A 26,020-nucleotide genomic window follows, 5' to 3' on the forward strand; every position below is an offset into this window, starting at 1 on the left:
CCAGACCTGCGGGTACATGCCCATGATCCTAATACGATAGAGAATTGGAGGAAAAAGGATTGTGCTGTGAATAGGCCTTGTTCCCAAAAGGAAGGGGGTTGGTGGTGCTCTCTCTTTTCCTCTCCAGTGTGCATGCATGCACCATCTGGACTCAAACAAACAAACAAAAAAAACAAATAAGCAAAAAATGGGTTAGATAGTGATACAGCAATAATGCAATGCAATGCTCTATGAGGCTGGCAAAGTCCCAGGTTTGAGTCCTGAAACTTTCCTATACAAGTAGGTGTGCACACCAGCCCATGGATCTAGGCTGGCTGAGGTTAGGGGTGGATCATTGCATGAAGACCCAACTGGGGGCACTTGTCTCCCTCTCTCTCACAGGAAAAAAACAACAAACTCAGAGGAAAAAAGAGGGGACTGGAAAGTGGCTCATCATGTAGTACTCTGTAAGACTGGCCCCCATAAGGAAGTTCTAGGTTTACATCCAGAGTCCTCCTGTAGTACACCAGGCATGCATGTGCCCACAATCCAGGGCTGATTTGAAGTTGTGGGTGGATAATGGCACTGGGACCCAATTACAAGTACTATCTCTCTCGCTCATGAAATAAACTTTTTAAAAAATGGGAAATATAGTTTAAAGCTATTTGCTTCCTATGAGAAGGAAAAATTATTTCCTGTGGTTGTCACCTCCAAAGAAGACACATAACAGACACTACTACTCAACGTTCATTATATTTATTTTACTAAATAGTATGGTTCAAAAAAAACACAAACCAGAAAACTTTTACTTAAAACTAGTCCAACTAAGTGGCTAGGGTTGACAACTTCATCCCATCCCCACCTTCTTTCTATGTATATAGAGGTGGAACCACATCAGGCAGTGGGCACTCATGCGTGCTTTGCCTTTTCTGTTGAACATGAATGAACTTCTATGAACATAAATGAACTTCTCTGAACCAAGAGAGACAAATAAAGTTTTACAAGATACAGGCACTTTATGTTCCCAGTTTTAAAAATAATCCAAGTGAAAAATATTTAATCAAACTGTAACAGAAAAAGCTTTAATAGTTATACCATTAGTTCTAGTGACTTACACTCAATGTAAACAGACGGCATCAAACAAGTAAACAAACATAAGTTTAACTGGGGTTAATGGTCATATTTGTGATTAAAAAAAGAAATCCAATTTACTGCAATTGGAGAAAAATGGCCATTTGAACCCAACTTAAATATATGCCAATAATGTGCATTAAATTTTATGTACCTATGCAGCTGAGTAAAATCTGAAAGCTTTACCAGAGTGTGTGGTTAGTGAGAAAAGCAAAAGGTGCTTTTATTCCACAGTATTGGATTAAACAAAACAAAGCAATTTACAAAAAAAAAAAAGTACCAAATGATACTTTAAAATAAATAGTTCATCATTTTGATGAATATATACACATAGAGTCCACTTTTGGGGATTTAGCTATCTAAAAGTGGCATATCACTATCCAGAGGTGCGGGAGCAAGTTCACATAAATAAAACAGTGTAGCTTCACTAGCTTCAGCTTCAGTCAATGGCTCTAGGCGAACGAGCTTACTCTGGGTTGGTTCTGGGTCCAGGCTGCTATCCAGAAGCTCATCAACTTCTATGGGTTTATCTACAGAGGACATAGCTTCTGATGATGCTGGTGTACCCCCCTGTTCAACAGTGGAAGCAGGGTTCCCATCGAGGAATGCAAGAAGTGGAAAAGCAGTGTACTGGATAAGCTGCTTATCTATAAAGATTGGAAAAACACTTTTTTTATCACCAGCTTATATTAAGTTCAAGACAAAGGGAGAAAAATGAAAACAGATGGGCGTATAGGCAATCACTACTCTTACATATTGCCAAACAAATGATATGACACACTGTGCCAGTAAATTTAAAAACCTGCTAGTCAGAAAAGATAGTATTTTATTCTGCAATTAAAAAAATAAGGGTTTGTTCAGTTTTCCCAAGTTAAACAGAAAAAAAAAAAAACTGCAATGTTAAGAATTGCTAACTTGTCAATTCAGTTTTCCTATATGCTAGAACCTTCATATGCTATGCACAGAACTGAACCCAGAATATTCTGTATTCAATTGATAAGTATAACAACACTTTCCCTGGCTTGCACTAGTTCCTACACAGGTCTTTTTTTTTTTAACTGCCAAAAAGCACGTGCATTTTCCATAGAATAATTACAGAGAGACAGAGAGAGGGAGAAAGCACCCTCCAATGGGGCATGGCCCATCTTCATGGCCCACCACATGCCCTTCTTCTCCCTTCTTCTATCCTCCATTCTTCTATCCTGTTGGAATTTGGGGCCCACACACATATGGTGGGTTTTTCAAGTCTCTGGGGTCAGGATTTCTGCACAGTTGGCCATGTGGGATCCAGCTCCCTCAATCATTAAGCCACAGGGCCAGCCCTCTATATAAGACTCCTTAAACAAACAAAAAACTATAGAAATTAATAATGTATCTATACCTACCTGGTTTGGATTTAGATTTTCTTCCCTCTTCTGAAGCTGGCTGAACTACATTGTTCTTGGAGGTTTCTAATCCTTTATTCTCAGACTAAAAGAAAAAAAATACATAAAAATATTGTTTCATATTTTATAGTTCCTTACAAATATCAAAGAATAAAAAATTGACATAGGCATACACAGAATATAGATGTATCAGAATACTATCTGAAATATACAGGAAGGATAAATATCAGGAAAGATGAACTAATGAAAGAGATTTGAGTAGAGTTAACAAGACTAAGAAAACTACTGTCATCAAGGGAATGAAAGAATATGAACTAGAATAACAGTGTGAAAAGGAGTGGTATTTCAATAGAACAGATAAAACTTATCATATGTTAAAAACGATGGGAATGAATCAAAGACAACTGGTTTCAGAATGCTAATCAAGAGATAATTAACTCTTTAATTTCACTTTAAACAGTTTTGTTTAAAAATATGTATTATACATTTCCCTTCACTGGAACAGAATATTTAGTGTAAGTAAACACAGAGAAGTTTAGGATAACATGGTGACATCCTTATAACTATCCCTATCTTTGGAGACCTCAAAGTTTTCTCTTCTTGTTTTTTTTGTGGCTTTCAGTTCTTTTCTGTCATTTAAATCACTTCTTTAAACCACTGTCTTCTCTCTTTACATTAAATCTTTTAATGTTGGTAAGTTCTTCAATGCTCTTTCAATGATGTTCAAAATCTGAATTGCAGAGGTTCTTAATTTTTCCTGAATAGCTAGCTGTTAAGTCCCAGATACCTGCAAGTCCCAGACATCTACATGCTGGTTAAGTACATATAGTGTAACAAATATCTGTATACTGATTCCTATAGTTCCCCTGATATTCATCATAAAATGAAGCAGTACAAGTTTCCAGAATTCAGAGAAGATAATGATCCCAAGATATAATAAAAACTAAGATTTCCAAATATTTCCATAAAAATATTTCATCATTTACCATTTACAATAGACATTAATGCAATAATCCCATTGTTAGTTTTATACTTCCTAAAATAGGTATTTCCAAAGGATGCAAATCTTAGAATTCTAAAACATGAGAACCAGGATAACAAATAGGTTTCATTTTCCATAGAAACTCTTATTCATTTGTAGTGGCCACTTAAATTGTGTATTGAAGAATTTAAAGCGTTCTGATTTTTAAAGAAAGTGTCATAATCCAGGTCATGTAATACCTGTCATGCATGAAGCTGGCTGAACTACATTGTTCTTGGAGGTTTCTAATCCTTTATTCTCAGACTAAAAGAAAAAAAATACATAAAAATATTGTTTCATATTTTATAGTTCCTTACAAATATCAAAGAATAAAAAATTGACATAGGCATACACAGAATATAGATGTATCAGAATACTATCTGAAATATACAGGAAGGATAAATATCAGGAAAGATGAACTAATGAAAGAGATTTGAGTAGAGTTAACAAGACTAAGAAAACTACTGTCATCAAGGGAATGAAAGAATATGAACTAGAATAACAGTGTGAAAAGGAGTGGTATTTCAATAGAACAGATAAAACTTATCATATGTTAAAAACGATGGGAATGAATCAAAGACAACTGGTTTCAGAATGCTAATCAAGAGATAATTAACTCTTTAATTTCACTTTAAACAGTTTTGTTTAAAAATATGTATTATACATTTCCCTTCACTGGAACAGAATATTTAGTGTAAGTAAACACAGAGAAGTTTAGGATAACATGGTGACATCCTTATAACTATCCCTATCTTTGGAGACCTCAAAGTTTTCTCTTCTTGTTTTTTTTGTGGCTTTCAGTTCTTTTCTGTCATTTAAATCACTTCTTTAAACCACTGTCTTCTCTCTTTACATTAAATCTTTTAATGTTGGTAAGTTCTTCAATGCTCTTTCAATGATGTTCAAAATCTGAATTGCAGAGGTTCTTAATTTTTCCTGAATAGCTAGCTGTTAAGTCCCAGATACCTGCAAGTCCCAGACATCTACATGCTGGTTAAGTACATATAGTGTAACAAATATCTGTATACTGATTCCTATAGTTCCCCTGATATTCATCATAAAATGAAGCAGTACAAGTTTCCAGAATTCAGAGAAGATAATGATCCCAAGATATAATAAAAACTAAGATTTCCAAATATTTCCATAAAAATATTTCATCATTTACCATTTACAATAGACATTAATGCAATAATCCCATTGTTAGTTTTATACTTCCTAAAATAGGTATTTCCAAAGGATGCAAATCTTAGAATTCTAAAACATGAGAACCAGGATAACAAATAGGTTTCATTTTCCATAGAAACTCTTATTCATTTGTAGTGGCCACTTAAATTGTGTATTGAAGAATTTAAAGCGTTCTGATTTTTAAAGAAAGTGTCATAATCCAGGTCATGTAATACCTGTCATGCACAAGGGTAAGAAAGATGATGGACCAATTATTCAGAAACACTAATCTAGATTCAGAACTATAATAAAAAGTCATTCTGAAACTTAATTTTTCCTCTACTATTGTAGAGCAATATGCAATTTGCTATTTATTTCTGAAAATTATTCAGGTTATTAGTTTTTGGAACAACTAGGAAGACTGAATGAATAACTCAGTGTGTAGCAATAAATAGTAAAAGCACATTCATTAAATGAATGATACATATCCTATGGGTTCATTCAACCTAAGGGTTATGGCTTAATAATATTCATTATCGTATTTACTGAAGCACAAAGCAGAGGAGGTCAACAGACTCTTACAAATCTAGGCAAACTGTGATCTACATGGCGAATTTAGCATGCTGCCTATCTATTAATAAAGTTTTACTGGAATACAGCCACACAGTTTTTAAATATATTATCTATATATGCTGTTGTACTACAACTGTAGAAATTAAATAATTGTGACAAGAGAACATATGGTCTGCAAAACTGAATATATCTGCCAGTTGTCCCTTAGAGAGAAAGTATGCTAGCCCCTAATATAAACCATCCAAATAATGAATATATAATCAGCTTCCTAGTTTACAATGTCATAAATTCCTCAAGTTTTAAGTTACTCAGGCTGTAACTTTGAAAATAAAGAAAATCTGGTCAAGCTATTCTAACACATGACAATAATCAGAAAAATTCTACCCTCTTACTCTAATCACTAATACTTATTTGAAATGTTCTCATTTTTAGGCTACAAAGAGTAAGAATCAACATAAAATTATTTTTAGACTATGTTTTAGACTACAGAGAACAAGAATCAAAATAAACTTCACTGATCTGAAATCTGTACTTACTAACATTTGTATTCAATGAAAAAAACAAGGGTTACTCACAATTTGGTATTAATATAAGATAAAAGGAGTATGTACCTACTCAAGACAATTAAGTTCTATAAAATAAGAATGATTTATAAATATCTACTCTGATAGCTTCAACTGTCCTTACTATTCATAAAAAAAAACAATTCTAAGGAATTTGTCAATATGGTGCCTATTAAACTGGAGTTTCGTAAGTTTTAAAAAATAACATAATCCTTGTAACTTAGAAAATGGTCCAAAATTCACATATCACCGTCCAATTTGCCTTTTCTCCATTTAGTGCTACCTCCTAAATTTCTACTGTAGGCTAATAAAATGTAAAAAATTTACTAAGGGTCCTGGTAAACTTTCAATAAAAATTTCTGAGAAATTGTTTATAGAAAGAATAAGAATGTAAAATCCAGCACATAGAATATGGAAAAAAATCATTTTAATCATTTACTTCAATGATATACCTGAACATGCCAAGTTTAGTCAGGTGCTCTCCCCAGCACCAAAAGAGGCCAATTTCATAATAGTCATTAATCTCACAGGTGCCAGTAGAACTGGGCAAGAACCCACAATTAAAAGCTAATTTTTCACTTAGATTTTTACTACCTTGATCACACATACGTAAGAATAAAGAATGCTTTTTGTTTCTGGGAGTGATACTACTCTCTACTTACTAGGATCTTTTTCAGTTTTTATAGCTATGGTCCTAAGCAACATGAATTAAAACTTACTTTTGTATTATTGATGTAATCTGTGGGATTCATCTGCACAGAACTAGTGAAAAGCTGAAAGACCAAACAAGAAAGATGATAAGTTCAAAAAATAATTTTAAAAAATTGTGTGTTCAAAATTTTTATATAGCCATGTCGAGTGAAGAGATGTAGTTCCTGCACTAGGAAATTTCTATACAATAAAACAAGTTTTAAGAGAAAAGCAGGCAAGAAAAAGAAAAAACAAACAAACTAGCCCATGCATTAGATGGGATTTCATACTGTAAGATTTTCTCTATTAAAGACTAGTGTAAATCACTTGGGACAAATGATTTTTCCCACCTCCCCTCTTTCATTATTCTCCATTCATTTTTATTTCCTTTATTTTTTTTCTCCCTAAATGTCTTTGGTTACAGTGACACCCAGGGCTGCATCCCACACTCTGACACTAAGCCTTCAATGAAATCCTGCTAATTATAATTAGGTGACAAATTTATCGACTCTGTGCTCTGACAATGGTTCCCAAAAACCTCAAGCAGAGCCCTCTGACAAAAGGGGCTAGTTGTTCGCTCTTTTACCTCATCTAGCTCGGAAGATTTTAAGTGCTAAGAATATTGCTTACTGTATTCCTCAGTCCAGCCAGTTTAAAGATAAAACTTCGAGTGAAACTTCAAAGTCATTCATTCACAGGGATTTACTAAGTATCTAAGAAATAACTGACATCATGAAGAGTACAAGATGACAATGTTATTCCTGCTCTCCGGGAGCTTACAATCTAAAAGACAAGACCAACATCAAATAGCAGCATATATACAGATACAATCTACTACCTACAACAAAAGATGGTGGCATTCCAAGTACTAAGGAATTAAGAAGAAAGGAAAGTGCGCAGCACATGCACACATACATACACTCCCACGCAAGATGTAACAAAAAGGCCTTGAGAGTCGCTGGAAAATGGTTAGGAATGAGGAAAGAGAGAATAGAAGGAAGAGTACTTTGGTACAACACTAGCAATAACTAGAAGGTAGGGTATGCTGTAGAAATAGGTAAGAAAGATCAGTCTAAGAAACATAGAAGTTCTGAGTTTAAGTATTCAAGAGTCTTTAAGAAACTTCATAGAAAATACACATATTATGAAGACACTATGAGCAGATTTCAATTTTTTTCTGCACTGAAATAAACCAGAACTTTAACCCCATTTTTCTACCAGCAGTCTGAAATCAACTCACATACATATAGGTTCAAAAAGTAAAGTAAGATCAGGCAGTGGATGAAGTCACTTTCTGTCAGCAATAACAGCCTTAGGAATGACTGAGTGATGATGAAATGCAATCATTAAATTACCATTTTATGAAAATAGGCAAGCCAAATGATTCACAGGACAGAATGAAATGCAGGGGCGAAAGGTATACTTTTCCTCCATTCTAAGACATTAATTCCTCTCTTTACAAGAGACACATTTCAAATGCCCCAATGAATGCCTGAAACCACAGAGATAGTGATCAATGCAATATATACTATAGTATCCTTTAATATATAATTACTTATTTAATTTTATTTATTCACTCATTTATTATGATTTGACCAGAAAGAGACAGAGAGAGAGAAGGAAAGTGAGGGAACAAGCCACCAGGTCTGAGACTTGAACCATGATCTGCCATGTGGGAGTGTCCAGTGCCTTAACCCACGCCACCTACTGGCCCCCTGTGGTTTCTTTTTAATCTGATAACCAATATGACTACCAAGTGATTTAACAGGTAGGTAGCCTATACAATATAGATAGATTAAACAAAATGATGATTTACATCCTAGGCGGGACAGACTAGGATGGTGTAAATTTCATCATGCTACTGAAAATGGTATGCAATTTAAAACTTATTAATTACTTCTGAAATTTTCCATTTAATATTTTTGGACCATAGTTAATCAGGCAACTGAAACCATGGAAAGTGAACTGAAACCGTGGGGAGGGTTACTATAATCCTAAAAATATCCCTGACTCTTCCTTTCCTTTTTATTTCTTTCTTTTCCTTTCATACCACCTACTGATCCCTGAAAAGGAAAAGTGCTCATATCCTTGAGAATAAATAAAAAATTACCACCAATATTCTCAAGAATAGCTACCAATCTTTGCCAGGTTAGCATGTCACCACCCCAGAAGTCTGATGAAATTTGCCCCTACCAAGAATGAGCCAGCAATAAAAGGTCCTCTCTTTCTCTCTCTGTCTTCTATCTCCTACCCACTGACTCGGGAGTATAGTATGTGCAATCTCAGCAGACATGGTATAAATTGTCAAAAAGAAGCCCATATATGAGAACTGACATAGCTGGCTAACGCCAGGATCCTGCTGACTCTCCTGTGGAGCACCCAGTACTGTCTCTGTAGAGACAAGCCATGAACTTTTCAACCTATTTACTTATTGTCTTTACCATTTTTGCCATCTAAAGAACATGGCAATACATGGGTGAATTTTTTAAAAACTTGTGGTAATACTGCATAGAATTCAAGAATAAAATAATGAGGGTATTAGAGGAAGGACAAGTAATAGTGAAACAGAAAGTGGGGATGGCTTCTTAATGCTAGTTTAAATACACACAGGACTTAATGAATGATGGGTAAAAATGAAAGAAACCAATGTGATTCCATGGTGACTATCCTAGGTGAATAAACATAAGTTTAATACTACTACAGAAAGTTAAAAAGCTGTAAAGGGTACTCTGATGAGAAATAAAGCACAGTTTGGAGTTAAAAACAATCTGACACAAGATCTAAATGGCATGGAATTAGAATTCAAGCCAAATTTACTTTAAAAATTATGAAAAGTTGAATATATATATTTGAGAATACTAATAAGTTGCCAAAATCTCTTCATAGAGGAAGAGTAGGAAAAAAAAAAGTGGTAAAAAAAATAAAAAGAATGTAAAACTGGGTAGCCTTGGAGGAAATTATCGTAAGTTGAAGACTGAAAGAGGAAAAAGAAAAGCTTTTAGAGAAAATGTAGAATGATCAGTACCCCTAAAATCAACAAATAGTTCTGAGGTAGAATACTCAACACTATTAACAACAGTGTTATTTATAATTCTTGTAACAACCCTTCATGTTAGGCATCAGCCACAATTAATAGATAGGAAACTAGGCAGGAAAGGTTAACTTTTCCAAGGTTAATTTAATAGCTAGTACACAAGAGCCAACAACAGAACCCAGACTTGACTGATTTAAAACAAGCCTCCTTCCAATAGCCCAATGAACTGATTTAATAAAACAAAAATCACCCAACTTACTACGGTAAAACCAAGACAGGCAGTACAGGCTAGAGTAAATAAGCAAGACAATATAGGAACTCAGAAGAAATAACAGTAAAAAAAACAAAGATAACAAACACAGTTACTCATTTCTAATGTTTTGTAGCAAAGGCATTAGAGAAGGAGAATGGTAAATGAGTAAGGCAAAATATCAAACTACTTAGTGTTTAAAATTGGGGAAAATCATTCCTATTCAGGCAGATAGGAAAATCAAGGATAGGAGGGAAACAAAAAAAGAAAAAAAGTTTTTTCTCTTAAGTCCCTTTGACCTATCCTCTATTACCCATCTCCTCTCATACTCTTATCAAATATAAGATTGTAAAGTTCTCTGTTGAAAATGATGTTTATGGTAATATCCTTGCTTTATTGATTATTGCATGCATACATACCCTGAATAAAAGTATTGTGTACTATGAAGATAAACAATGAATTAATGTACTAACAAAATATAAAATTAAAAAAAGAGGGAGAGGCAGGCAGGCAGAGGACAGGAGTACAAATTGGCTTTAAAGAGAGACTACTTCCTTGAAGAAGAAAGGACATGAGATTGGAAATAGAGCCACAATTTATAAGAATACCAGGCCACAGTGAAAAATCCCCTGGGGAAGGGAAAAAGTCTGAATAAGGTCTTGAGATATTTATGGTAAATAATCTAAAGTTGAATTAAAATGACCTAGTTGAAAACTGCAGACTTGAAAATGCCAGAACTATGGGACTTTATTTTGTTATTAGTGATCTAAAGGACAGATCTTCTAAAAGGTCCCTATATTCAGAATGGGGACAAGGGCTGACAGAATAAAGTAGGGCTGTCAGTTTGCTGTTAATGAAATTAAGTAGTTCATCAACATGGAGGCTTACTTTATTCGCTTAAAATGTTAACAGGTCAGCCTAGAAAAATCCTTGAGGAAGACTGAAATCCATCCGGTGAGGTGCTGATGATTTGGAAAGGGTGATAAAGTTATGAGACACTGGCAAAGACTGATGTGCTACAGAGGAGTAAGGTAGTGAATTAATGGAGTGAAAATAAGACTGAAGAATAATCTAGTGGGACCAGCAGTCAGCAATAATGGCTATGTCGCTGGACTCCCATGTAGTTGAGGTTTGAGTCCCGGACCCGGTGGCTTAAACTCACACCAGGCGTGTGTGTATGCGTGCCCAAGATCCCGAGAGGAGAATGGAGGAGAAGGGATTGTGGTGTGGCCATCCCCCCTGGGGATTGATCTCTCGCTTTCTGTATCTCTGTCTCTGTCTTTGTGGCAAGTGCACGCGCCTCATAGCATAAAAAAAAAAAAAAAAAAAAAATTTTTAAAAAAAAAAAAAAAAAAAAAAAACTCTTCAAAAAAAAAAAAAAAAAGAATTTAGTAAGAGAGTAAGAAAAGTGTAGATTCTTTTTAGCCACACTGAAAGGCTCTTTAAAAGAATAAACCCATAGAATCATTTCATGTGGGAGAAGCTGCATTCTAAGGCAAAAAAAAAAACCAAAAAAAAAAAACAAAAAAAGAGAACAACAAAACATTCCAGGACAAAGTGAGACATACGGGTCATATCTGTGATTAAAAAAAGAAATCCAATTTACAGCAATTGGAGAAACATGGCCATCTGAACCCAACTTAAATATATGCCAATGATGTGAACATTCCAGGACAAAGTGAGACATACGCTCACAACAGAAAAATATAAACAGGAGAGAGAACCAGATTGGGATCACGTCATATAAGAAGCTTTTGGTGAGAGTCAGTAGTAGTACAAACAAGAACAAAGAGAATAAAACAATTAGTGCCAGAAATCATGGATAAGGACAATCCAGATAATATTGGAGTTAAGTTCACAGAGACTGTGGTAAGGATTAGAGCATGGGAATCTTGAGACTCAGGCTATAAAATGACAAATATATTTGGGCAGAAAATGTGAATTCCCAAAGAGTTAGTAATGTCTCTATGCTGTTGCCTGGTTAAGAACCTCTATCACTAATTTCCACAGGGTTCTACTCAGTGACAATTTATTCTAGAGCAAAACATAACACAGCCACAAGTCCAGATAAGATCTGGATTTTAATAGTACTATTAACTAGAGTTGGTATGCTAGAGGGATTAACTGAACTGCTACTCAGGTAGTGATCAATCTTCAATGCCCCAAACCCATATCTGTTCATATTTTTTCTGATAAACAAAACCACTTATTTAAAAAATAAACTACAAAAACAACAACATATATTTAAAAAGGCCTGATTTTTAAATTATATACATAAATATAAAAATTACCAGTAGAGCAAAGATTATCCAAAATACCTACATCAACCAGGAGATCTGGGTCTATGCTAAACTGTCTTCCTGACAGCATGGCTTGGAAGTCCTCTAAACTGCAATCAATACTGTCAAGATAATCCAACAGCTCAACCCTAAGGGGAAAAAAAAAAAAAATCAAACATTAGGTTTTCTTGTTTTTGTGTTTCAAATCCCTGTTGAACCCTGGTTAAGCAAAATATTTCTAGCAACTGAATTCTTACTAATTCTTAATTTTAAGAGATCCTATTCAAGATTTGAGATTCCTAAAAATTTGGGTAACTGAAAACTCATAAATTTCGGGACCAGCAGATGGCATAATGGCTATGTCGCTGGATTCCCGTGTATCTACCTCAGTGTGAGTACTGGACCCAGTGGCTTAAACTCATGCCGGGCGCATGTGCACCTGAGATCCTAAGAGGAGAACAGAGCAGAAAGGACTGCAGTGTGGCCATCCCCACTGGGAGGTAATTTCTCGCTTTCTGTCTCCCTGTCTCCGTCTTTCTGGTGAGCGTACACATCCTATAGCAGAAAACCTCTCAAAAAAAAAAAAAAAAAAAAAAAAAAACTAAAAACCCTCATTTATTTCAGTATTGGGGCCAGCAGGTGGTATAGTGGTTAAGGGGCTGGACTCACACACAGCCAATCATGGTTCAAGTCCCAAACATAGTGGCTTGAAAAATCATGTCTGGCGTGTGTGTGCACATGCCCAAAATCCAGAGAGGAAAATGGAGAAGGGACTACAGTGTGGTCATACCCACTTTCTCACTTTTCCCCACTCTCTCTCCACAAAGCACATGCACCAGCATGGCAAAACCTTAAAAACAAAATAATATTTGTAGAAAAATAATTCTGCAATAACATAGTCTGATTTAACTCTTCTTCTCTATTACTAAATGCTGAATCTTATTACTGATTGTTACTAATTATTAATTTTCATTATACCCTAAATCATTTAATAGAAATTAAATTATTCCATAATCTTGACAGAAAAGAAATACATACAATCACAGACACCTAAAGACACTCAAAACAAGCATTGCACTAAAAAAAAAAAAAAAAAGAGGAAAAAAATTTAAGGAACAGTCAGGAAAAATCCCAAGACTTCTACTGGGCCAATTAAATCTCTCTCATTACAGAGGTCAACCTTGACCAAAACAGAACAGTGGACTACATGGGTTCATCATCCAAAAGGAAGACCACTCAAAAATAAATGAGATGTAAAATAAAAAAGAAAGAGATAATTTTAGACAATATCTAGAAGAGCACTCACTTTCCCAAGAGATTAATGTTATCATTCAATATAGAATCCATCATGGTCACAGGATCTTCTGTGGTCAAGCTGGATGAGCCATTTAGCTGGACAGCACTAGACATGAGTGGGCTGGTGCAATCACTGCCTGAACTTAGGGATTCTCTGGCTGGTTCACTCTGATCTCCACTCTGAATAACAGGTGCATATTCATCTTCATTGTCATCTTCAACAATGACAATATCAGGGTACTGGCTAAAAATAGATCAGTAATACAAGAAAGGCAAACCAATCATAATTATGAAATTCAGTCAAATCAATTGATGCATTTATTTTCCATGGAAAATCTCTCTTCATATCACATATTGAAAGGTTTAAATTTCCTGAGCAGCTCAATTGTAAATATGAACACTTCACAGGATACAAGACCATAAAAAATCAAAAGGAAATATTTTATTATTTTTTTTTTAACTTGCTATAATCATCACAGAGAGACAGAGAAAGTGAGAAGGTCGACTTTCAGGTCCAGTCAAAGACTCAAACCATGGTCAGCCACATGAGAGAGAGTCCAGCGCCTCAACCACTATGCCACCACTGCCCCCAACAAGAAGTGTTTTTAACATAAAAATAAAAATAGCAATTAATTATCATACTTCTTCACTTACAGACAAGGTGTGGGGTGGAGCAGGAAGAACAGAGGTGAAGGGGAGGCTTTATCTCGTTGAATAATTTGGCTTAATTATTTAGTTTAATAATCCAAACATAAGATAACAGTTTATCTAAGAATAAAGTTGATTAATAAGACAAGTGACCAATACTTTCACAAATTTTTCCTCACAAACTCCTTACCTGGAGGGATCAGATATAACATCCTCATTAGTTTCTGGAATAACTGGGATATTTTCTTCATCCGCATTATCGTCAGTAACATCATAAATAATGATGTCATCTGAAATCCGTTCTCTTGGCTTTAAACCTTCAGTCCTACTGTGTGGAACCTAAAAAGTCAGGGAGAAAAGATTTATCTAGAAATAAAAATCATACTGGCTACTAAACAAGGTTATCATTTAAAAAAAATGAAGTCCTAATATATAAAAAGTGTTGGGGATACAAATGGTAAACACAACCGATACATCCTCTGCTTTTATAGGAAACATATACTAACTGGTATTAGAAGTACCAATTCACAGGAGTATGAAACATATTATTTACTTTCTACTCAACTATTTCTTTTATTATAAGGACCTTGAAAGTACTATGCTTAAGAATGTTTCTCAGGAAAGAGCTTCAATTTCTGAAATTTTTAAATATCTAAACAGTAAGAAAATGCTTAGAATGTCATCAGAAATTTCGAACATAACCACACGGCCACTGTGCTGATGGGAATTATTTAATCTACAACTACTCTGATTTGACATATTTGATTTTGATTCATTAAATGGCTTCGCTAAGACCAAAAAAGCATTTCAATAGCTTAATGTCAGCCTGGCTTTCTAGCAATAATTTTTAAAAATTATTCTACAAATACATTCAGATAATAATAAAGTTGATAATTCTCTAAAGCAAACTAAAGTCATGAATGTAAAAACCTGTAAACCTCACACTAGACAATAAAGAAGCAAAAAATGTGAAGCACTTTAAAATACGTAAATGTAGGTAAATATAAAAATATCCATTCATGGGACCAGCAGTTGGCAAAATGGCTATGTCACTGGACTCCCATGTAGTCGACCGCAGTTCAAGTCCTGGACCCAGTGGCTTAAACTCACAACAGGCATGTGTGCGTGCATGCCCAAGATCCTGGGAAAAGAAGGGACTGTGGCATGGCCATCCCCCATGGAGTTGATTTCTTGCTTTCTGTCTCTCTGTTTCTCTCTCTGGCGAGCGCATGCACCCTCTAGCAAAAACCTCTCACACACACACACACAAAATGTATCCATTCACTTACATTATCTATCAATTCTAAAACCAAAATAGGTATATTATTTAGAAACTGGTGGTAAGGGGAAAAAAAAATCTTGAGACTTTAATAATAAATCTGAAGCAATATTTAGAATTTTAAGAATTAAAATAATGTTAATGAAAGAGGTCTGAATACTGGACTACTTTGCCACTAGATATAAGTTTGACAAATTATCTAGAGAATCTGGGAAAAAAAAATGAAGATAAACAAAAATATTGAATCTGCATAATAAAAAGCAGTTCAGTCAGTGTACATTTATAACAGAAGTTTGAAACAAAATAACTAATGGAAGAATGCACAATCATATTACATTATTTTAATTACATTACAATATTTAATACAATATAGCACCCTGAAATAAAAGAACTAAATCTGTTTAATCTCAAAAGCAATACTAAGAACAAAACTCATATAGCAAAATATGTATAAAATTATATCATTTATAGTTTAAGTATATTAAAAATAATATCAAAAATTGTTCCTAGAGGGAACCAGCAGTTAGCGTAATGGCTATGTCGCTGGACTCCCACGTAGTCGACCGCGGTTCACGTCCCAGACCCGGTGGCTTAAAACTCACGCCGGGCACGTGTGCGTGCCCAAGATCCCAAGAGGAGAATGGAGGAGAAGGGATTGCGGTGTGACCATCCCCCCTGGGGGGTGATTTCTCGCTTTCTGTCTCTATGTCTCTCTCTGTCTGCCTGGAGAGCACACGCGCCCTACAGTGAGAAAAAAAAAAAACTCTCTCCAAAAAAAAAAAATTGTTCCTAGATTCATACATAAAAAATGGCCATTAGGAATGATTTATAGCAATTCAAGATAGTAATTACCTATAGGGGAGAAGAAACAAGGAAGGAGAAAAGAAGAGAAATGAACTTGGAATTAGGCAACTGGGAAAACTGTATTTGTGAACTTATTTTCTTACGGTAATTTAGAATAAATAATGAAAAAGGTCAGGATTTAATAAAGCTGGAGGATAAGCACTTAGATTTATACGTTTCTGAGTGAATGAAAATACTGCCATACTATTAGTTTAATTTAAAACAATAAATATATAATTTCATAATACTGCCATAATAATAGTTTAATTTAAAACAATAAATATATAATTTAAATAAAAAATTACTTTATGATGGTGATTATCAGTTGGTTCTTTGACTATGTGTTGAAACAGATTCTTCTTTTGGGCTCCATTAGTATTCAGAAGTAGAGGCCTAGAAATTAAAAGAATATTCAAGCAGCTCAGTGAAATAAATACATAATGAATTTAAACTGCTTCTAATAATGTACACAAAACATTCAATTTAATAAGCGAAAAAAATTTTCATTAAAAATATACAAGGAACTAAAAAGTGACTACATATTTGGAATAGAAATTGGGGAGTCAAAATATCTAATACTTTAATTCTCCATGCTTCTGTACTATTTTTTAATAATAAATATGAACTACTCTCTCCAGTATAATTCACTGCCTATTGAACTATACAACCTACATGAACTGTAATTACACAATAAACTATAGTTAGCTAATATCATTAAGAACAAGTTAGTGAAAAACAGTTAAAGTCACAAAGCTCTAATCATAATAAAACTTTGCAAAAAATCTCAGTCCCACAGATAATCTTTTTCTCTTTCCAGCAATTCCCTGTCCATTACTATCATGTTTTAGTTGTGACAACGGTAATTACTGACTTAAGCATCACAATCCATAGCTATAACATATAGATTTCGAAAGTCTCTAAGTAGGGGCCAGCAGGTGGTGTGGTGGTTAAGGTCCTGAACCTGGTGGCTTGAAATATGCCAGTGCATGTGTGTGTGTGTGACTCAAATCCTGAGAATGGAGGAAAAGGAACTGTGGCATGGCCATGTCCCCTTTGAGGTGGTTTCTCACTTTCCCTCTCTCTTTTTGTCTGGCGAGCACATGTGCCCTATGGCTTTAAAAAAAAAAAAAGATCTATGAGTGAATGAAACATGAGTGATACCGAATAAAACAAATTCTAATTTTTTTTTTCAACATACGGCACCTTTATTAGAATTTCCCTTATTCGGGCCTCCAAAGGCTACTCTAAATTTCTAATGTGAATGAAAAGTAGATTATTAACAATATGTATGTATGTATATACACACACACAGACGTATATTTATAAAATGATCATGTAGCCTATCCTCTCTTAAAAACACTAGCAGGATGACAAGAGTAGAAAATACTCCCCTCTGGAAAAGTTAAGAGTATAATTTAACAAGGGAAGCCTATTATCTTAGGACAAGTGATATATTAGGACAACTGGCATACACTCAGAAAATGCAAGCCATTTATGATTTAACACTAAAATATCTGATTGTTTATTTATAAGCCAAATTATTTTGTCATAAAACTTACCTTTTACGTTTTAAACTCACAAGCTGGTTATTCTGAACCAATGTAACAATAAACTGGACAATCTGAAAGGAAAATACAAATAGCCAATTCTCCCATTATAGATGACTAATTCTTTACATTACCAGGTCTTATAAAACTAATTCAGATGATACATGTCCTTTATTCTAAGTCACATAATTCCTCATATATTAACATATAAAATTTGGACACATTTTATCACATGTCTAAAGAAACACACCAGTTTCCAAAAATTTGTATTTGTTTTGGTGATAGGTACCAAACCTACCTAGCTGTAGACACTTTTTACTTGAAATACTTCCAAGAAGATTTCATTATGATACTAAAGAGAAAATGTGTTTGATACACAAAATTTTTCTTATGCGAAACAATGCAGTCAGAGGTAAATGAACTGCCAATATTCTCAAAATGGATCATAAAATTACAATTTTCGAGTAAGAAAAACTTTACTGATTCTATAAAGATCATTGTTGAAGCACATCTGTTAAATCTTCCTGCTCACAATCAAGAGATTCTGACTTAATCTTTTTTTTTTGGAGAGATTTTCACTGTTAGGGCGCGTGCGCTCGCCAGACAGAGAGAGACAAAGAGACAGAAAGCGAGAAATCACCCCCCAGGGGGGATGGTCACGCCGCAATCCCTTCTCCTCCATTCTCCTCTCGGGATCTTGGGCACGCACGCACACGCGCCCGGCGTGAGTTTTAAGCCACCGGGTCCGGGACACGAACCGCGGTCGACTACGTGGGAGTCCAGCGACATAGCCATTACGCTAACTGCTGGTTCCCCTGACTTAATCTTGACCATCTTATTTACTGGGAAAACTATTAGCTAAACAGACCAAGACATGCAATAAACCTTCACATTTTATAATGGTGTTTTCTTCTTAAAGTGTGGCCCATGGGCCAACAACATTGGCCTAGGAACTTTGTTAAACATGTCAATTCTCAACAACACCACAGAACTACTGAATATGAAAATCTGAGGATGGGACCCAGCAATGTGTGTTTATTCTGCAAGCCCTCCAAGTAATATTGATCCAAGTGGAAAAATTAATGGCTTAGGGTATATATTGAAATTATACTGTCAACATTCCACCTAAAGGTGCTAAAAAAGTGAGGATCATATGAAAAATTATGCAAAGCAGTATATCACTGAGAGGCTATGAATAAAAAGCTAGGGATTAGAAAACTAGTCTGTACAAAAGACTTGCTTGTAACCTTTTAGAAACATAATTACATGAAGAGCATTAACAACTGTCCTCGCTTTGACAGCACATATACTAAAATTGGAATGATACAGAGAAGAGTATTAACAACTAAAATATGTACAGCAAAGCTTTAACATTGTGTGCTCCCCCCAAAAGAGGTTATTAAATGGTCTGCCATTACTAAAAGATCAATATCAACTTTTCAATAAACAAAAATCCAGACTTTAAAAAATTATTTTTCAATTTTATCATTATTTTTTAATTTGCTATAGGGTATGTGCACTCAACAGAGAGAGACAGAGAGAAAAAAAGAAAGTGAGAAAGCAAGCCGCTAGGCCCATAACTCGAACTGTGATCAGCAAAGTGGGAGTCTAGCATCAACTATCTTGCTACCTGCTGGCTCCCAAAATATAGACGTTTTTAATTCAAGAGTTAGCATTAGAGTCTACGATAAGATTGTTAGCTACGAAATTGCTTATTGAGAAAAATGCTAACAGCTGATAAAAAGGAAGCACTTAAAGATTAAAATATCTGTGAGAAATTCTACTTCAATTTTTTAAATTTTTTTTTTTTTTTTGGAGAGGTTTTTGCTATAGGGCGCGTGCGCTCGCCAGACAGACAGAGAGAGACAGAGAGACAGAAAGCGAGAAATCACCCCCCAGGGGGGATGGTCACGCCGCAATCCCTTCTCCTCCATTCTCCTCTCGGGATCTTGGGCACGCACGCACACGCACCCGGCGTGAGTTCTAAGCCACCTGGTCCAGGACGCGAACCGCGGTCGACTACGTGGGAGTCCAGCGACATAGCCATTACGCTAACTGCTGGTTCCCCAATTTTTTAAATTTATAAACATTGTGGGAAAATTCTAAAAACACTAATGGTTAAATTTATAAAATAAAATAAATAACTAGTTAAATTTATCAATATCTCAGTTCTCTTTTGACACTTCTAAATGTTATACCAGGTTTGAAGAAGAGGAGCATCTAGCATTTATATCACCTAACTTCTGAACCAGACAACTCCTATCACTGGTATTTCACACATATTATTCACTATGAATCCTAGTTCAAACAGTAAATAGCAGAGTTAGGAACCAATTCCAGAAATAGAACAAAAACTACTGGTCGTCATTATAGATTATATAAACTATACTCACCAAAACACATACAAACTCAAATTTGAGCAGAAAGAACATTAGCATTGATGAAAAATTGAATTACAAGATACCTATTTTACCAACTATACTTACTTTAAAAAAAAAAACTACAATTTACTGAATGCTTAAATTAATAATTAGTCAAAACACTGTTTTCTGGAAAAAAAAGACTTTTCTTATAAAGTATGGGTTACAATACATCTATCAATTCAGATTAGATATTCTTAACAGGGTTGCACATAAGAGTCACACATCAGTTTTTAAAATATATTCACTTGGACTAAACACTCAGAATTGAAATTCTACTATATTCAACCCTCACTTATATACTTATTTAAAACAATAACAACAAAAATAGTATCTAGTTTGACTATAGGCCAAAGGCTGATACTGCTATTCATCTCTATTCTAAGCCTGCCCTAGCAGACCCAGATCCTGCCAGTCATAACCCTATTTTTAGTTCAAGGGCTTTCTGAGCAAAAACAACTGAAGCTCTCCCTGTCCCCAAAATAAACATGCAACTTAAATTTAAATTTAGATCCAGTTACTCATAAACAAAAAACAGCTGTCTTAATTACATTTATGTTTTACCTCTTATTAACAAATGAAAGCTGATATGCAGATTAAATCACAAAGACACAATGCAACAGAAAGATTCCAATTTCCTTATTAATTTTTTTTAAAAGGTTTTTGCTATAGGGCGCATGCGTTGCCAGAAAGACAGAGAGACAGAAAGCGAGAAATCACCCCCCGGGGGGAAGGCCATGCTGCAATCCCTTCTCCTCCATTCTCCTCTCTGGATCTTGGGCACACACGCACACACGCCCAGCGTGAGTTTAAGCCACCAGGTCTGGGACTTGAACCACAGTCGACTACATGGAGTCCAGTGACATAGTCATTATGCCAACTGCTGGTCCCCAATTTCCCTATTAATTTAAAACCAAAATCTACAGTTCTTGTTACAGTTAAATTAACTATTGTTCTACCTAATAAAAGGCAGTACTGAGAAATCATTTTTTAAACTCAATGTAATTGACTGAATCAAAAATAGTCATATGTTGGGAACCAGCAGTTAGCGTAATGGCTATGTCGCTGGACTCCCACGTAGTCGACCGCGGTTCACATCCCGGACCTGGTGGCTTAAAACTCATGCCAGGCATGTGTGCATATGTGCCCAAGATCCCAAGAGGAGAATGGAGGAGAAGGGATTGCGGCATGACCATCCCCCCTGGGGGGTGATTTCTCGCTTTCTGTCTCTCTGTCTCTCTCTGTCTGTCTGGCAAGCGCATGCGCCCTATAGTGAAAACCTCTCCAAAGAAAAAAGTCATATGTCTTCTGAGATTTTAACTATGCCTTTTATAGTAAAAGGGACCACAAGCACAGTAAGACTTTTTTTTTTTAAGATTTTATTTATTTATTCATTCATTCATTTATTAGTATTATATCTGATTAGAGAGAGACAGAGACTGAGAGAGAAAGCAAACCACCAGGACCTGTGGTTAGCCATGTGGGAGTCCAGTGCCTCAACCAACACACCACCTGCAGGCCCCAGTAAGACTGCTTTGTAATTTAAAAATTAGTAATGTGATAATTAAGCTCCCACAAAAAAGTATCATGAAGTTCTTGTATCAGGCAAAAAGTCATTTACTAGAAGCTACTGACACATTACCTGGGAACGTGGAATGACCATCTTTAATGAGAAATGTTTTTGTTAAAAGATATGTAAGACACGGGAAAATTTGATTTCATAGTTTTACTTCTACTTATAACACACACTATATAAGAAGTAAAGCTCAATTACTGACTAACCCATAGTGATTTTGAGGAGTCACAAGTGGTACTCATTAACAAATGCAAACCATAGCCATGGAGAAAAAAGCTTCTTACCTTTCGAATAACTTGTTGTTGTTGTGCATGTTTTGCCCGTAACTCTGATACTTCTTTCCAAAGGGACTCATTCTCACTATGTTATAATTTATTAAAAGATAAAATAAAATAAAAAAATTCAGTCAGAATACCAGACCTCAATATCTTTAAGAGTAACAGAGAACTTACGTACATTTTTTTCTATGAATTTTTATAAAAGCAGGGAAACTTTGCTTCAGTAACAGAAATCACAACTACCCTGACAGAACTCTAGAATTATTTTTTATTAACTGTAATACCTGCTATTCATGGCAATATATACTCAAAAACTAAAACACAGAACTACATCAATCTACCACAGGCAGTTATTCCTTTTGACAAGCTGGTTGATTACTTTTTATTTAAAATTATTTAAAATAAGGTAATCTTTCAGATCCTGCTACCACCTGAATTCAGGCCTGATACACTACCTTAAGAAACAAAGGGAAGTGACATTTACTGATCACATGCTACGCCTCAGGCATTATGCTAAATATTTTGTGTATTATTTATTAAAAATTAAAAACTTCCAAGAATGGAATCATTGTCTGTATTTTACACATGAGGATACTGAGGTACAGAGAATTGAGGGGACTCGCCCAAGACCATACAGACTAAGTTAAGTGGTGAAGTCAAACTAAAGTCTGTCACACAACCACATGCAAACAATTAATATATGTTTCATTTTTTTAAAAAAAGCATTTCGCCAACTGGTGGCATGGTGGTTAAAGTGGCTAGATCCTACATGGCTAACTATGTGGTTTAAGTACCAGACCTGGCACTTGAAAAACAAGTACTTGTGTGCCCAAATTCCCAAGAGGAGGGAGAGATGGAGGAGAAGAGATTGTAATATGACTATCCCCCATTGGCAAGTGCTTTCTCTCTTTCGCCCCCATCTCCCCTTGTCTCTCTCTGTCCAGCACATATACCTTTGGCAAATAACAAAAAAGTCTATTTAATAATATGATCAATTAACAACTTGCTCAATAGTAATTATTTTCCTACATTCACTATTTATTTAAAAAGTTTATCTATTCATTCTTTCATGCGAAGGGGACCCTCTGACAAGGTCCCATCATGCTATAACCCACCCCTCCTCAGCCAGCTAGGATCATCAATTTACCCAGAGCATTCACAACTTTCAAAGTGAAACTACACTGTTAATAAACATTGGTAACACCATGAAAAATAATCCACCTATTAAATGCCTTAACTTTTGATTTTTTGTTAAGCTCCACAAAGGCCATCTTCCTCAATCTGAGCCATTACAAAAGGTATTATGGATTTACATAGAGAGAATTAAAAGGAGACTTTTTAAAATATCTACCAAATAACTATTGAATATTTTCTGACACAAATTTAAAGATGCTGTTATTTCTACTGAAGATAAGTTATCTGTAAACCTTAAAAGATGATTTGAGAGTCAAACAATTGAGTCAAACAGCAGCTAGTAGAAAAAAATACAGTAAAAAGAGCAAATGGTTAAATTAAAAATGCAAATTGAAAAAGCTTAAGACTTAAAAAAGGAACGAAAGTCCAAGGTTACTCTTTTACTGAAGGTATCTGAGTTAAAAATTAAATTAATGGTGGCCAAGAGGTGCATGGTGGTTAAGGTGTTGGACTCCCACTTGGCCAAGTTCAAGTCCCAGACCTGGTGGCTTGCTTTCTCACTTTTGTTCTTTCTTTCTTTGGTGAGCACATATGCCCTATAGCAAATTAAAAATAATTGGGACCAGGAGATGGTGTAATGATTAGTCACTGGACTCCCATGTAGTTGACCATGGTTCGAGTCCCAAATCCAGTGACATAAAACTCACACTGAGCAGGTGTGCATGCATGCCCAGGATCATGGAAGGAGAATGGAGAAGAGGGTACTGCAGCATGGCCATCCCCCATGGCAGATGATTTCTCACTTTGTCTCTCTGCTTCTCTGTCTCTTCGGCAAGGGCATGTGCCCTATAGCAAAAATCTCCTTAAAAATAAATAAATAAATAATGTCCTATATTTGAAATCAGACATAGAATGGATAAAATAACTACTCTCAAGCTATTAGTACCTACTGAAAGAAGGGAAAATTCTAATCACATATTATGAGGAGTAATACACATCAATTCTGTATACTAGTTATTTCTGTGCCAAGGTTAGGATAGTGGTACCAAAAAAAGTGATAAAACAGCATCTTTTGTCGATAATAACACTCTTGCAAGACTATGTAAAGTAACAATCAAGTAGGACAACTCTCTTGTGTTCTTTTTCCCTATTTTTTTGTGTCCTACTTTTTCAAGAGGAATACCACATACGGAAGAAACCTTATAAACAGTCAAAAAGACAGAATGGGTACTATGTAGCTTCTGTCCCCCTCATTTATTATGCGTGAACACCATATGAAAGCTAACCTAAATAGAATTTTCATTCCTATAACTTAAAATATCTATTGTTTCATCTGTAAGACTCAGATATCAGATGGTTTTGATAAGCCTAGGTTTATATATTTTTTGACCTCCATTAGTAAAGAATAATACTAGCGTAAAGTCTATGACATACAAATCAAAAGTAAAGAGAACCAACAGTTGCAGAAAAATGATCTTTGACCTCGTCTTCAACAATGTGATCTAAGTACTGATACCAGACAACCTTCAGCCCTCCCAACTCCTAACATACATACACACAACCCTCCCCAACCTCCATATTAGGATTAAATTAGGAAATGCAATGTATTTTACTTTACCTTTTTAATTCAGAAAGCCTGGATTCAATAGTTTCTTGTTTTATTTGAACCTTCTGAGCACTACTTATAATTTTTGTTAAATCTTCCTGACGAATTTTATTTTCTTCTGGTTTTGATGATGAAACCTTACAAAAAGCAAATATTAAAAATCAAATAAACATACATGATTGTAATCAAAATCTTCCATAGTATAAGAAGTTTTTGAAGGCTACTCAAGAAGTGAGATCTGGTTTCAAAAAGCCCAGTATGGAATTCTAGACAAAGAGTAAATTTCATAGTTCAATGGGAGAAGAAGCAAGAAGCTTACATGTTTTCTTTTTCTTTTTAACACAGGTAAGTAAAAGCAGAACTATTTTAGGGTCTTTTTTTCCTTACGTTATGCAATTTCCCCAAGCACTGTTATTACTATATCCCACATTAAATTTAGGCAGTAACAGCTGCAAGCTAGATGATTTTTTTTCACAGTCTACCTCCCCTTTTATGAATTAGATAAAAATTCCTTATTTAAGCAAAAGATATCATTCCTTTGAAAATGTATTACTGAATGCCCAGTATGTGCAAAAGAAATCTCTGGGATATAAATATACAACAGAGAACTACAGAAAAAGCTCTCCAGGGAAGCTTATCTTCTAGCAGAAGCTTACTTTTAGCTAACTTAGGCACAAGCCTTCCCATTATAATGGAAGACTCTGCACTTTCAGTCAAAATGTAAACATTTTCCTTTCCTCTAGAAAATGTTTGAGACTGGCCCTCAGTATAGTTGAACACAGAGACTGAAAAAAAAAAAAAGGAAAGTATTAGTCCAATTCACTGGGAAAAAAAAACCTTGTTATTTCTGTACATTCATAATTTCAACAGTTAAAATAAATTTTGAACAGGTATACTATATGTCAATACCCTAATTAGCTGATGTCATAGTTTACCTTCCTTTTAATGTTCTCTAACAAGTCATCCTGGCCTTGTTTGAAGTAAGGATGCTGAAATTCAACAGGACCATCTCTTTCCTGCTTTACAATTCCAGAGTCAATATGTACTACTTTACGGAAACCATCTGAAAAACATTCAAAATTCACATAATTAAAATAGACAAAAGTAAAAAACTACTCTTTTGTATGAAATATATTTTCTTTTATCATCCTAATAGGAAAAAATTATTAAACAATGGTTAATAACAGCACTCCAAATAAGCCACTGTTCATACTCACACATATTCAGCTGCCTCACAAAGCTTGCCATGTTATTGTGCTTGAAGTACTTGGGAAGAATTTCTTTTGCAAACCTTTGTTCATCCAAGACCAGAAAACTTTGGCCA

The 26,020-nt window shown here is 35.0% G+C and overlaps 1 protein-coding gene across 2 annotated transcripts; it reads right to left on the reverse strand.

Annotated features, from left to right (window-relative positions):
- Positions 1 to 29: 29 nt before the first annotated feature.
- Positions 30 to 26,020, reverse strand: HSF2 (heat shock transcription factor 2). 2 transcript variants are annotated; one of them, XM_027769472.1, is made up of 12 exons: positions 25,914 to 26,020; positions 25,632 to 25,759; positions 24,709 to 24,833; positions 21,963 to 22,038; positions 17,695 to 17,756; positions 16,441 to 16,528; positions 14,204 to 14,352; positions 13,376 to 13,615; positions 12,113 to 12,218; positions 6,536 to 6,589; positions 2,496 to 2,580; positions 30 to 1,757 (listed from the first exon to the last, which is right to left on the reverse strand). In XM_027769472.1, the coding sequence occupies exons 1-12, from the start codon at positions 25,942 to 25,944 to the stop codon at positions 1,462 to 1,464; spliced, it is 1,440 nt and encodes a 479-aa protein (XP_027625273.1). In that variant the 5' UTR covers positions 25,945 to 26,020; the 3' UTR covers positions 30 to 1,461. The 2 variants fall into 2 exon arrangements, with proteins under 2 accessions (XP_027625273.1, XP_027625274.1); XM_027769473.1 differs by lacking the exon at positions 6,536 to 6,589.

This window comes from Tupaia chinensis, unplaced genomic scaffold, assembly GCF_000334495.1.
Source record: "Tupaia chinensis unplaced genomic scaffold, TupChi_1.0 Scaffold149798_1, whole genome shotgun sequence".
Taxonomy (NCBI): domain Eukaryota; kingdom Metazoa; phylum Chordata; class Mammalia; order Scandentia; family Tupaiidae; genus Tupaia; species Tupaia belangeri.

Coding starts and splice junctions, on each gene's coding strand:
- HSF2 (XM_027769472.1), bottom strand. CDS start 25,944: ATGGCAAGCTTTGTGAGGCAGCTGAATATGT. Junction 16,529..17,694: donor GTGAGTTTAAAACGTAAAAG/GTAAGTTTTATG, acceptor TTTAATTTCTAG/GCCTCTACTTCTGAATACTA. Junction 12,219..13,375: donor AACATTAATCTCTTGGGAAA/GTGAGTGCTCTT, acceptor TTTTCCCCTTAG/GGTTGAGCTGTTGGATTATC.